Below are 14,231 nucleotides of genomic sequence, written 5' to 3'. Positions count from 1 at the left end.
TTAATTAGCTTTTCCTTCGTTTTCTTTCTGTTATATATATATATTTAAACGGTTTTAACCCATCATTTTTAAGGCAGATCGATAAGGTAGGAATTAACAATCCGCCATATTATTTTTCGTACGTGACAACACCTTATGAGAGAAAGGTATAAATATTAAAAACAAACTTCATAATCATAACCTTTTGAAGAAATTATGCGAAAATGATCTTTTTTATTTATTGAAATTTACTATATATCGTTAACATTATATAAATATAGCATATCTTAATTAAATATTACGATAGGGGTGGTATTGAAATAATACCTGATTGAATATATGAAATCGACATTGATACAACGGCAAACATTATCGCCGTACCCTTAGCATCTTGTTGCAAACGATTTAATTCTACTGGTTGGAAAAATGGACATTCTTTTTGTCTAAAATAAATGATAATGATGTGCCTGTTACATATAGTAATACGTATGTAATTAATTTTGAAATAAATACCTTATGACAACCAGCCGATAAAGTGGTTCGCCTGGATTGGCTTTTCTATAATGCTGAGTATTTGAGTAAACATTATACGATATTTTCAATTCGCTTCTTTTTCTTCTAACTATTTTTTCTGATGCATTTTTTATTATCCTAAGCTTGTTATAAATTTCTGTAAAACTCGATACATTATTTGAACCAATGAGAGGAGGAATATGTTCCTTTACTATCTCTATTTCTGTGCTTTCAGTGTTCTCGTTATTAGTACTATCTTCGTCATCTATAGTAATTGTTTTTTCGTCATACCATTTCTTTTTTAACTCTTTCCACGAAGTGACATTTGGTAAAACTTTGAATGATGATTGATACTCATTTTTTTCACTTCTAACATTTCCCACAGATGCATTGATCGATCTAGGCGAAAATGATAAATCGATGTAAAAATTAAAATTACGATGTAAAATATGTTGAATATGCTTCTAATTGGTTATATTTTAAAATAAAAAGTACCTATTTTGTTGTATAGTATTCCTAAAAGGTCTGAAGTGGCCTGAATTTCCAAACATGAAGGCATGAGAATTATTGTGATGTAGGCTCTCTTGAATAATCGGACCTCTATTATGCCAGTATACTTGATGGTAAAATGGAATTCTATTATTGGGTAACTGGAAAAATTTAAATCTTGAATATCGTGTTAATTGTTTAAGTACAAAAATGCACGTAAAACAACATCGTAGATGTTTATATGCATGCTTTAATTATGTAGAGGAATAAAAGAGTTCCTTTGTATAATTTTATTACTAGCCTGTAAACTGGTACTAGAGCTATGTGGTTTTTCTTGTAAATTTTGTTTAGAATATTTCGAGCGCATTTTATTGTCAATTTCTGATAAACTTCTTAATCTTTTTGTTTCATATTGATAAATATCTTTATGAAGCTTTATTGTATGAGGTATATAGTTACGTGAAATCTGTTGTGTAATAACTGATTCAGAAGCAATATTTGGTAGTAACTCAAGCATCTCTATTCTTGTCAGAGTAGGGACAACTATCTGAATTTCATCATCAGAAAGTTCAACTACCTATTCAAAATAAAATTAAGATGATTTTCTATAAGAATATGTCTTAGTTATTTGAAAATAATTCATATGACATCTCTGCTTTTAGAACGAATTTTCTGTACATATCATACCTCTAATTTCGATTTCTTATTTTCTAAATCATTTTTACAAGAGAGTAGTTCTTTCCTCTTAAGAGAATTATTTTTATCAACATTTGCACATTCAGATTTATTATTAATTGCCAACGATATTTCACTTCTCTTTGGGAGTAATTTTACATTACGCTGTATACGTGAATCTAGCCATTTTGGTACAGTAGTACTATTCTTTGTTGAGCAAGTAGTTGGTTCTTTGATTTTGTTAGATAAGGTCTCCTCAAAAATAATCTCAATGTTTGAATTGCAATCGTTTTTGCTATTACCATCTTTGTTTATTGTTTCTTTGTGCGTTGAATCTAATTTCGATTGATTATCTCTTAAATTTGCAGAATAAGAAATTGTAGTATTATTTTTGTATTTTGCATTATAATATTCGGGAATAAGGGAAATAGAATTATTTGTACATTCTATTGTACTTATAATGTTTTCGAGAATGTTTTGTATATCTTCTTCGAACGTATTACTTAAAATCTTTGTAGATTCATCAATCTGTACGTCACTATTAATTTTTAGCATATTTAATTCTCCTTTGGCATTATCAAATACTTTAAGTTGATTGCTTGTATCATAATCCACTCTTTGCTCGGAGCCTTCAATACGCAAACCTCTCTTAGGTTTCATAATAGCTTTTTTTTTTAAAGAAACGGATTCATCAGATATTACATCTTTTATTGAATCCTCGTAATAAAAACGTTGTATGTGATAACCATAGCGAGTTAATTGACTATAAACTCTGTACTCTTCTAAAGTACATTCCGTATCGTCTATTAAAATTTCGTACGCTTGCTGAATAGATAATGCTACACCATTCCATATAAGTTCCAAACAGTTCTGAAATATAATCAATTTCATATTTCTTTATTTCTATTTATTTTTCATATAGAAATGATCAATTAATTTGCATTAGCTGATTAATATACCATTTCTAGAAGAAGTAATGCCTCCTCAGGAAACAAAAGTAATGTTTTATTTATTTCAATACCAAAATTACCCCAATCCTGACCAGATTTTTTAATAACTTGTGCCTTTCTTCTATCAGGTAACCATTCTGCAACTGCTAATTGAGAAATACGTTCTACCCTTTCGATATTCAACAAATCTCTACAATTCTTAATACCCTTCTCAATTTGAATATTTTCTAACCAAGAGTTATTAGGTTCAAATTGTTTTTGTCCAAATTTGGGTAATACTTTTTTGGATTCTTCCCATTCTTTCCAAGTTTGATATTTAATACCTTTATTTTGAATAAGTTGCTCTGCCCTAAATAAAATATTTTAAAATGTAAACATTAATCGATTTTAAAAATATTAGCCAAAGAAAAGTATTCAAAAAATATAATAAATATAAAATTGTTAATGTTAAGATAATATAAGGTTTCTTTATAAATAATTAAGTTTTTACATCAGAATACGTACGTCAACATATTTCTGGACAATATTTCCTCTTTTCTATTCATTTTGACACGGATCAATTATACATATGATTAACACGTAATAATGTTCAAAGTGACATTATAAACCTATTCAAAAATAAAGTAAATAACATAGGAGGAAATAATATAAAACAACTTTTTAAATTATTTTGCTATTTGATATAATATGTAATATAATTAATTAGAAAAATAATATATATAAATATAATTCAACACATTTGTTTATTATCTAAATTTAAATTTTAATTATTTAATTCGATTACGAGAACATGGCGCTCTTTAAATTTTTACAGATATAAAACATAGATTATATAACCATATGAGTAGACATTTTGGTAACGAATTGAATCACCATCTAGCGGCAAAATATTTGAACTAATTGAAACTTTGAGATAACGTATTACGTATACTTGATGAAAAAGTAAATTTGATTACATGGACAGTAAAATACAATGAGATTTTAATGGATGTAGGTGTATATATATAATAATTTATTTGGCAGATACGCGAGATATGTGACAGTTTAAACATGTTTTTCAAAATATAACATACGTCATTTGATGCTTTTTGATAGGGCGCTGAGAAGGGATGGGGGAAAAGAAAATAAAAAAGATATTTTGTCATTGAGATTCGCCATAATTTTGTGTAAATGAGTGTTGCCTTAAAACTAAGTATGCACGTGCCTATCGCACTTGTAAACAAATGGCTTACAGAACGTAGAAATGATACTGATTTTTAAAGGAAATTAACGAAATTTATATTAAATGGAAATATGAAATAGGATGAATATATTTATATTCAAAAAATAGTGCAATGTGTTTATTTGTCAATTCTCTTTTTAATCGTCATATCGTTAATTAAGTGAAATAATCAATTATATTCATAGGACATATATCAGTTGTCCTATTTTTTATTTTTCGTTTTATATTGATCACAAGTTTAAAAATTTTTTAAATGTATTTCTTTGACTTTTAATCGAATCATTGAAATTTGAATTGCAATACATATTTTGAATGAAAATTACATGGACTAATAGTAAGGATAGTAACAATTTTAATTGTGTGTGAATTTAAAAAAATACATATTTTTATTTATTCAATCAAATTTCTAGAATAATCAATATGGTATCATTTCCACCTATTAATTTAATAGATTCTGTAATAGATGAAGTGGCATTGGAAGGTTTGGATGGTATTACTTTAGAAGGTAAATCAATATTTCTTCGACATTGTTCTTATACATTTTTCATTTACACGCGCAGGTACGCACCCACACACACACACGCACATGAAATAATAATTATTCCTTGTTTCAGCTTTATGGTTACGTTTGGCACATAGATTTAATGATCCTTTACCATTTTCACAAGCATTTATGATCCAAATATGGTCTATATGTGTGAAAGTTAAAGAATTTACATTTTACAAATTAGAAGTGCCAAGAAAAACACTTGTTATATTTGATCGTTATGAGTTTGTAGATCCAGATCTTGGTATTATACTTGAGCCAGTAAGGAAATATAAACACAATCTTCATTAATTTTCTTTATTTTGATATCTAAGTTAATTATTTCTTTAGGATGATGTTCCAGAAGATATTTATCCTCATTGTCCCATATACGATCAAGCTGCTGGAGTTAAGGGTTCTTGTTCGACATATTATACTCGCAAAGTTATTATTGCCGATATCAGAAATTATACTTTAGAGCAGGCGATAACAGAATATGGTCAAAGATTGGTCATTGTTGCATCTCAATATGCAAGAGAGCATGCATTAATGGGCGATAACATATGTCCTACATTGGAATTAAGTATCATGCATTATTGTTTCCTTGAAAGAGTTGGAAGATCACGTTATCATGGTGAAGTGACACAGGGAAAACTTAGTCTTAGCTTACTGAAAGAGGACCCTAGAACCTTGTTTTATCATAGGAAATTCTTACTTCGTCACAAATTGATAACAAAACAGATGCATCATCAAAAAAGTTCAGGCCACAGTTGTAGTGGTAGCTTAATACATCTACCACGATTCTTTGTAGAAAGAAAACCAAAAATCATTTTCTTGGCTGAACAAGTAATTGAAATACTTAAGATGAAAGAGAATTATATCGCTGAATATGAAGAAATAAAGAAGAAATTGCAAATTGAAAATTCTATACAAAAATTAGTTAAAACATCTTTTTTTCAAAAAGTAGTGAAAACAGATCTGGTTAGTGAAAATTTATCAGAAAATTTCATTAAATATTTCGTTATTAATATATATATTCATTTTTATATAATAATTTTTTTAAGAATGAATGTCATGTTTTCTAATTGAGCTTTATTACTAATTAATAGAAGGTACCATATAGAACTCTATATCCAAATGCAGAACCTAAAGAATGGCAACGGAAGAATGATCCGTCAAAGGAAAAAATGATAAGGGTAATACAACTGGTGACTCCTGACATTGATATTGCTGAACTATGGAACAAAGATGAAATACACGAAGATGAAGAACAATTTGGTAAAAATGGGATTTTAAAAGTATTTTCAAATATATTATAAATCTCTTTATCGATATTTTCAATAATTATTATCATTTTATTTCAGAGTTAGATATTTCTGATCATAAATACAATGTTCCTTATCTCAAGCAAGCTAATAACATAATCGAAGAAAGCAATAGTGATGGTGTTTCTCAAGGAAACTTAACTAAAAATATGGGTTTAACAAAATTACAATGTAGAACTATATTACGTAATTTAGTGAAAGTAAATATTGTAGCGACATACATGAATGATGCTGGTAGGCAAAGAGTAACGAAATATGTATCTAAAAAGTTTGAGAAAAGTAGCATGATGAGTAAGCAATTTCAAAAAGAAATATATAAAATTAAAGAACTTACAAAACAGATCTCAAATAAGAACGATAAGACTATACCAAAACAAGACAAAAAAGAAAGTAATGAACTTTATACGCATCAAGTTAAAACCATAGAGAAAGCAAATTATCCCGCAGTTATTGATAATAATATAATTGAACGTTCTCATAGTGAAGAGCAAAAACGTTGTATTAACATTGATGAATTAAGAAAAGTATTTCATATTGTCAGTAAAATATTTTGGAAATATCGTATAACAAAATCTCAAACTAGATACAAATGTATATTCATGAATATGTCGGAAAAAATTGCGAACTTAAAATGTATAAAAGAGCAAAGACATAAAGAGAAGGCAATAATACAAGGTGACGAAAAAAGGAAAACAGATGAGACTAAAGATGGCTTTGAACATTCCACAGCTATATCTAAAATTTCAGATAATCTTAAAGCTGTATCGATATATAAGAGTATACAAACAAATTTGGTCGCGCAAAATCCGACGCGAACTGGAAAACCAGTTAATGAAATATTTGGTTTCATGGAGGACGTTGAAAATAGTGAGAAAAAGGGTATATCTAATATTACTTATAGATTACTAAGGCGAGCAAATATGATTATTGAGTCTGTTAAGGAGCATCAAGTTATCGATGATATGACTAAGCTAATGAAGGTAAGACATAACGGTTAATCATTATATATAATTTTATATAGATTAATTTTATGTCAAATCTACATGATGATCAAAAGTTAAAATTCACGTTAATTATTTCAGATGATAAATGGTGAAGAAGATAAGGAAGGTTATGATGTGAAGATAGACAAAAAATCTTTGATCAGGTTATTGCAGAAATTGGCCAAAGATAATTTGGTTAAAAATATAAAATTAACCCTTAGTGCCAATGGTAGAGAAAAACATTTGACTTTTATATGCGATCCCAATATTGATACAGATCACACGGTAATAAAGTCGGCTGTAGAGCAAGCAAAGGTTAAATTTTGTTTATTGGGATCGCAAAAAAATAAAGGGAATCCCAAAAATAATATAGATAAGACACGTTTACATAATTTAGACAATACAAACAAAACTGATAAAAGGCCTAAAAGACTATCAGCAATACCAACTACTTCCAAATATGATCCAGTACGTAGTATAACATTTTTTAAGTTTACTTTAAAAAATTATTATTATGAAGACATTTAAATGCTTAATTTTTTACTTTTAGAAAGCAGCTCGAAGACTTGGGTACAGTCCTAAATTTGTTCGTATGCAAGCACTTCATGTTCTTTTATATTATTTAGTTTATGAACATCCTGGAGAGGAAACACTTTCCAAAAATGAACAAATACAACTGTTGCGGGCTAATGATTTTAGTATTACTGACAGTTTGGCTCAAGAAATGAGTAAAATTTATACCACAGAAGTAGGATGGAAGATGTTTATGCCACCTTTACCAAAACATAATGGTAAGAAAAGTGCAATATGTGTGGTACATTTGAGTAAGATTTATGAATATAATCACAATCCTTTTGTTATATTAGGTTGGCCAAAAGGTTGGACTTTAATGTGCGATGTTCTGTTACGCATTCCTCTATCAATTTTTTTGAAAGTCCACAGTGTCCCATTTATTATATCAGGCTTGGAATATTATACAAATCATCCTATTAGAAAACACTATTTAGTGAAAGATCTTCCAATTAATATTCGTAATACTTTATTACATGCACGAAAGTATATATTTGATATTCATGAAACCATGACCAGATTATGTTATATTGGACTGATACAATTTGGACCGCAGAAATTAAAAGAAAAAGATCAAGTATTTCTTTATGTAAATCGTCGAAGCGAATTGATGGATACAACTTCATCCGCACCTGGATATCACAAAATTGAAGAAAAAACATACCCCGTAACTAAATATAATTTCAATGAAATGTATATAGTTGAAAAATATTGGTACGATATGTGGAATATATGCGTTAATACTCCTTTAGGGGGTAGACTTGTGGTTCAGGGTAAAGATATATTATTGGAGGATTTAAGTAAAAAGAGCGATATGATACAAACAATAGTACCTCGTTCTGCCGAAGAAGCTATACAATTAGATACTGGTAAAGTACCTGGGGATCATAAAGGTGCAGCTGGTATCGATTCTGCATTTTTCGCACACTTGAAACGTAATTGGAATTGGAATAGTAATTTTATGACGCGTCATCAACCAACGAAAAATCAAGAAAATAAAAATATGACGTGTAAGAGAGATGCTTATTTATCGACGATAAAAGCGGCGCCTGTCAAATTCACTGAATTTTCTGGATTAAAGAAAGTATCAGGGCCTACTATTGTAACTGCTACTGATTTGAAAAAGAAGTCGCAATCGAGCAAAATTTCTGAAATTTCAAATAAATCCATAAAGCATGAAACATATACAACATTTCGTAGATCAAAACAGAAATCATTTATAAGACGAGTTTTACCTAAGAAGGGTAGAAAATCACGGGTGAAATATGATGAAATTGATTATCGTGCGCTTCAACTAATGCACAAATTGCGTGTTGATTGGCAACCACACGAAGATAATATATTACTTGTATGTAAAGTTGCCATGATGTATTTGTGCCCGAATTCTCGAAAACAAGTGGTAACATTTAATATGGTCAGAGATGTTTTACGCTCTTATTCTCTTAGCTCTTATAACAAAACATCCCGTGCTTGTCAAAGAAGACTTTTATATATGCTTAGACAGCCACAGACGGTTAATAGCGTGACTTTAGGTGTAGAAGAGATAAGACAAAATTTCTTCATTAATAAACGATTTGGTGATATTATCGAAAAGATTAAAGAAGAATGTTCGAATTCTTGCGCATATGAAAAACGCATAGCTGAAATATTTAAAAATCTTGTTGATTACGTCGCCAAAAAGTATTACGATATTTCAGAAATGGGGCCAAACGAACCTATCATTGTACCCAAAACAGTACAAGAGTTTAATATATTTTATAAAGTGGTATACCCCACTAAATCATTTAATCCAGGCTTTGTTAAGGATATTCGGTGTATTAACGATATACATTCTGCCACAATTAATTCTGTTATTCATAGTTCAATGTGTTCCGGAAAAGATAAAAGATCTTGGGCATATCAGTTATTCAAAGTATATCAACAGTATCCAGAGGTTCTTTTGCGAAATGCTATGGCCAAAATTAGAGCCGATCAAATGGTTACAATTAAAAAAAATGATATGTGTCTAACAAAAAAGTATGCCAATTATATGCCAATGAGCAGTTCACAGTTTCAGTTCAGTACTAATTATATTTACAAGTTCCAAAATAAATGGCCATATGATTTATATAAGGAATCATATGATGCTTTCTTCAAACTTATTCAATGGTATTCTAAATCAGAGAAAAATAACGCTTTCGAAAATGTTCCTTCTTCCGATGGTATTGAAATTATGCCAGTTACTGGCGGGGTTGTTGCCATGATACATGATTTTATGGCACAGGATAAACTCGATTTTGATATTGCAATACCAGATCAAGTAATTACATTAGATCAGAGATTAACAGAAAAAGATGAAACTTACTTTAGAATTGCGCAAAGATATAAAGATATTTTAGATGGTTTAGATTATTTTAAAGACAATTCAAATAAAAGGAAAAATTTTATAGATAGCATCAATAAAATTTCGATATTTGAAGGAGACACAATTGTTGAACATAGCGCTAATGAGTCGTCCAGTCTTGAAGAAGCAATAAATAACGATGTTGACGACGGGCACAATTCTGATACCGAAGGAAAAAGAAAAATTGCCAAGTATGATTACTCTGGATTAGATAATTTTACGAAGTCATGTTTTCATGATTTACACACTGAAGATCTAAATACAAAAGAACTAAATGAAGAAAATAATGCAACAAATTTTCAAAATATAACTAAGACCATGTTAAATAATACAAATGGACAAAAGTTAGATAAAACTTTGGAGAATTTTGATGATTTAACGGATTCCTCATCTGATATGGTTATAGATAAAGAAAAATCACAAAGGAAATGTTTAAAGAAAAAATTGTATACCGATAATCGTGAAATAGATTCGATGGAGCCAACTTCAAAGAAAACCAAAATGAATGATGATAATCAATATAGCGTATTAAATTCATCTAACGACGTTACACAAAGTAATATTCAAACGGATTCAAATAAGTGCCAAGTTAATTTTGATGAAAAAATTTTTAAGAGTGCAACTTTATTAAGTTCAGAGCCTTTGAATGAAAATTCAGTTGGAAGCTCTAAATCTGCAGAAAATGAAAGTATAATTTCAGAAAATGCAAGTCAAAATAATACTGAATATAAAAAGACACATGATAATGCATTTACTCGTGTAAGTAATATAATACGTAGTACATCTGAAGATAAAAATTGTGCGAATGCAAATCCTAAACTCGATGACACAAATGACGTTCAGAAACGATATACAAGATTAGCTCTTTTGAAAATAAGAGAGGAGCTAAATGAACTATCAGTAACTGATAGTCATCATGCTCACGAATATTTTGTCGTTAATATGTTTAAAATTTTTTATTACTTAGAATCATCAAAAGCACAATATTCTGAGAATTTTGAAGACTTTAAAAGCTATTCTGTACCGTCTGATGTATTACCTTTAAAATTAAAGACTGCTTCTGAAATTATAAACGAATTAAATAAATTTGCAATTTTTCCAAAAAATAATACTTCATATGCTGATTTCAAGAAAGATATGCAAGGAAAAGTATTATATGACTGGATGAAAATTGATGCTATATATAAATTTGTGAGAGAAAAGAAAGAAATAGGAGCTAGTTCGGAAGAACTGATGGTAAGAACATTTATTAATATAATAATATGTTTATATGATCCGATAATTTATAATTTGATATAATTTCAGCAAAAATTTCGAAAGGACTTTGGAAAAGACCTATATAATATAGTTTCTCTTTTAATTGAAAATTATTTGTTTTTATATTCTGGTGTAACTACACCTCGATATATACATCACCATTATGCAAATCCTTGGTTAATACATTCTTATAAGATTTTTCGTTTAGAAAGAGAATCACTTTTACCAATACCTAAAGGTACTATATACTTAACAGAAAGTGAAACTGTTGGTGAAATTAATAGTGATGATAATAAAGATAATGATATTGATCATAATAAAAATTCATTGGAATCATCGATATGCGAAGATGTAACAATGATTAATAACTTTGAGAAGGAAGAAAAAGAAGAAAAGACGTCTTTAATTGATAGTGGTACTACAGATCAAAATGCTACAATTATAGGTCTCTCTGGTGAGAGTGAAAAGGAAGAAAATATATGTGCTGCAAAAAGATTACAGAGAAAGAGAATATCTTTGCTTCCACAAAAGGATATATATACGTCCGCCAAAAGATTAGATCTTACGTAAGAATAAACGAGATATTATTAGTTATAGAGAAAAGATATATTTACATTTGATTGTACATATTAAAAAGTTTAATATATTTATACGCGCTCGCGCGTATGTGTGTGTGTGTGTATGTTAACTGCATTTAATGATTTCAGTACTGCTGAGGAAATAAGGGTAGTCATGAAACCATGGATTCGCATAGATGGCGTTTTAAATCGTAGAGTACTGGATCGCATGTTGGGAGCAGTTTTAACATATTGTTTAACACATCCTGGTGTTATATTAGCCAAAGTACAAAATAGATTTAGTCCAGCTTTACAACCGTTCCACACTCGTGAATTGGTTGAGGTTTGAATATTTATTTTAACAATATAAAATAAATAATTGTACATAATATTATATATATTCGTCAAATGCGTTATTTAATAAATAAATTCATTTGTATATGTTGTCGCTTAAACGACAATTCAATACTATAATTGAATATATTGAATTGATAATTCAACTTATCAATACGATTATAAAACCGATTATAAAATTAATTAAACGAATATTTAACTTTACTGTTGTAGATACTAGTTAAGTTAGGCTGTTTAGAGAAAAAGTTGTTGAAAAAACAACATGTGACTTTGTTTTCAAAGCCTGCATCTATTAAACCAAGTAAGTATCATCATTCATTAAAGTATCATCGATCATTGAAATTATGTTTTTTTTTGTTGTTTTAACATGTTACATTCTTGTTACAATTAGAAACGGACGAGGAGTGGGCGAACGAAGAAGAGATATTTATAGAGCCTTTGATGGGAGCGATAATAAAATTTAGTATATTTTTAAGTACTAAGATGTATAATTCGGATTTTATTCCATAACGATAATATAATGTTACCAAGATAAATAAGATATAATCTGAACTAAAGGAGTTATTGCGAATGTCGCGTTTCGTTTCATATACGAAACAGCCTTACTAGTCAACAAACGTGGAAGCACTAGTGTGCTTGATGAAAAATATTCTTTCGTCGGGATATTTCAAACGTCTCCATGCCGAATATTATATTTTCATACTATTAATATCCGGAAGTGCATGTAACAATAATCTAATATCGTTACGTACTCAGGTATCGTATAGGTATCTTCGTACATTGACAAAAAAAGGTACGTTTATCAAAGGTCTTACTGATCAAGCTTAATTCGTTGTCTTTTTTTTTCTTTTTTCTTCTTTTCTTTTATTATTATTATTATTTTTTTTTTTTTTTTAATATGAACATATCTGTGATCGTAATTTATTAGGTGTCTTTTACGTTTAGATGTCTTTTACATTTAACTAAAGCGTACATGTGAGTTCGTTATAATATTAATTTTTTATAAATTCTATTGTAAATAAATTGGTATTTACACAACATCATCGATAATGGTTTAAATGATGTAACTCCTATATACAGTAGAAAAAATTATTCTAACAAACAATACGTCATCTCATAATACAGATATATACACCGTATAACCGCATTGCATCGTCAGCGTCACGAGGTGTTGCAATTCTTCGAGGCAGCTGTAGATCGATGTAGGGGCAGTAAATTGGATCAGGTGAAGAGAGTATTGCTTAACTGTAGTATGAGCGCACATCTTTCGACGCAAGTCCTGCAACACTTTCACACATCAAGTAGAAGTGGTGAAACGCTTTGGACATGCGGGTAAATTTAACCGATGAATTCCGCATTTTAACTAACAGAAAACGGATCTTCGAATAATGATTTGCGTGACTCTTGGGTATGACCTTTTTCATATATATGTAATTATCAGAAGGAAATAATATAATTTTTATCGATCAATATATTCAAAAAAGAAATGGAATTTCCTTTAAACTGGCCTCTGTATAATTTTTAATAGGATATTGTACTAATTAGAACGAAAGTACAGTATGACCCAATGAAATGCTAACACGGAATATAGATATGTAAATATATGAAAAATCATTCATGTAGATAAAAGTAATGATTTGTAGATAAACAAGTATTAAACCTATTACAAAAACCAACGAATCCTACTATTCCACGCTTATACAGTCGATGAAAGTACTGTTACAATAAATCCATGACGCAACTTTGCATAATATATCCCTATCTCGTGCAGCATCCTACGTTGCCACCAACCATGAGCGCACTGATTGCATAAAAACATTGCATATAAAGAGGGGACGGACATAGGTACATGCTTGAGAGCATCGTCTCGACAATGATAACACTCGAAGCGATCTGATTTATAATAATCGAAGAAAACGGAAGAAAAAGAAGTAGTAGAAGAAGAAATCTTGCTTGTTAGCACATCGAGCTTCGATGTTTCTTTTCTGTTACCGCATTCGACACGCATCGAGTTCATCCTCCTCTTTAATGATCTCTAAAATCGAAAGTAGGTGACTTGGATCTTATAGTTAACAGTCAAACCATTTCAATTGGACGTACATCTATTTTATGAAAGTGAATCCTTCTTGCGTATGGTCTATAAAGTTAAAGGTCATCGTCTCTTGTGAAATAATTCCTCACGACACAAGGAAAACCTTCGTTGCCAAAAATGATTTAACCCTTGAACGATCTATTAGCCATAAGCGTATGATGAAGATATTGTAAATCCATCCAGGATATTGAATTCAATGAGGCCTTCGTCAAGCTTCCTTTTCTTACAATTAGATATGGATCTTAAAAAATTATATATATATATATATATATATATATATATATATATATATATATATATATTTAGATATATATGTATTAAAATGGACTCTATTATGAAATATCGTTCGCACAATT

General features: G+C 29.4%; 2 protein-coding genes across 6 annotated transcripts; one reads left to right on the top strand and one right to left on the bottom strand.

The window, feature by feature from the left end:
- Window positions 1–999: 999 nt before the first annotated feature.
- Window positions 1,000–3,301, bottom strand: LOC124430702. 2 transcript variants are annotated; one of them, XM_046977663.1, is made up of 5 exons: window positions 3,111–3,301; window positions 2,616–2,955; window positions 1,669–2,526; window positions 1,441–1,558; window positions 1,000–1,142 (listed from the first exon to the last, which is right to left on the bottom strand). In XM_046977663.1, the coding sequence occupies exons 1-5, from the start codon at window positions 3,149–3,151 to the stop codon at window positions 1,132–1,134; spliced, it is 1,368 nt and encodes a 455-aa protein (XP_046833619.1). In that variant the 5' UTR covers window positions 3,152–3,301; the 3' UTR covers window positions 1,000–1,131. The 2 variants fall into 2 exon arrangements, with proteins under 2 accessions (XP_046833619.1, XP_046833618.1); XM_046977662.1 differs by having other exon boundaries at window positions 1,051–1,558.
- A 199-nt stretch (window positions 3,302–3,500) lies between these two features.
- LOC124430695 (general transcription factor 3C polypeptide 1) lies at window positions 3,501–13,463 on the top strand. 4 transcript variants are annotated; one of them, XR_006943833.1, is made up of 13 exons: window positions 3,581–4,333; window positions 4,443–4,636; window positions 4,706–5,335; window positions 5,464–5,632; window positions 5,719–6,659; window positions 6,762–7,130; window positions 7,213–7,453; window positions 7,529–10,851; window positions 10,921–11,438; window positions 11,580–11,772; window positions 11,997–12,084; window positions 12,175–13,191; window positions 13,312–13,463. XR_006943833.1 is itself a non-coding variant. In XM_046977635.1 (13 exons), exons 2-13 carry the CDS (start codon window positions 4,249–4,251, stop codon window positions 12,291–12,293), a joined length of 6,870 nt encoding a protein of 2,289 aa, XP_046833591.1. In that variant the 5' UTR covers window positions 3,581–4,162; window positions 4,239–4,248; the 3' UTR covers window positions 12,294–13,463. The 4 variants fall into 4 exon arrangements, 3 of the variants coding, with proteins under 3 accessions (XP_046833592.1, XP_046833591.1, XP_046833590.1); XM_046977635.1 differs by having other exon boundaries at window positions 3,581–4,162; window positions 4,239–4,333; window positions 12,175–13,463; XM_046977634.1 differs by having other exon boundaries at window positions 12,175–13,463.
- The last annotated feature ends 768 nt before the right edge of the window (window positions 13,464–14,231 follow it).

The sequence above is a fragment of the Vespa crabro genome, chromosome 19 (assembly GCF_910589235.1).
Source record: "Vespa crabro chromosome 19, iyVesCrab1.2, whole genome shotgun sequence".
In the NCBI taxonomy this organism is placed as follows: Eukaryota; Metazoa; Arthropoda; class Insecta; order Hymenoptera; family Vespidae; genus Vespa; species Vespa crabro.
Note: the sequence above shows the minus strand (reverse complement) of the source record. Positions and strands in the feature narration are given on the sequence as shown.

Bases quoted from the DNA above. Each gene is read 5' to 3' on its own strand.
- LOC124430695 (XM_046977635.1), top strand. From the start codon at position 4,249: ATGGTATCATTTCCACCTATTAATTTAATAGATTCTGTAATAGATGAA. The intron at 4,637-4,705 runs GTAAGGAAATAT...TTATTTCTTTAG, and splicing joins TTGGTATTATACTTGAGCCA to GATGATGTTCCAGAAGATAT. The intron at 7,131-7,212 runs GTACGTAGTATA...TTTTACTTTTAG, and splicing joins CTACTTCCAAATATGATCCA to AAAGCAGCTCGAAGACTTGG.
- LOC124430702 (XM_046977662.1), bottom strand. From the start codon at position 3,151: ATGAATAGAAAAGAGGAAATATTGTCCAGAAATATGTTGAC. The intron at 2,956-3,110 runs GTACGTATTCTG...TATTTTATTTAG, and splicing joins TTGTCCAGAAATATGTTGAC to GGCAGAGCAACTTATTCAAA. The intron at 1,559-1,668 runs GTATGATATGTA...TATTTTGAATAG, and splicing joins ATAAGAAATCGAAATTAGAG to GTAGTTGAACTTTCTGATGA.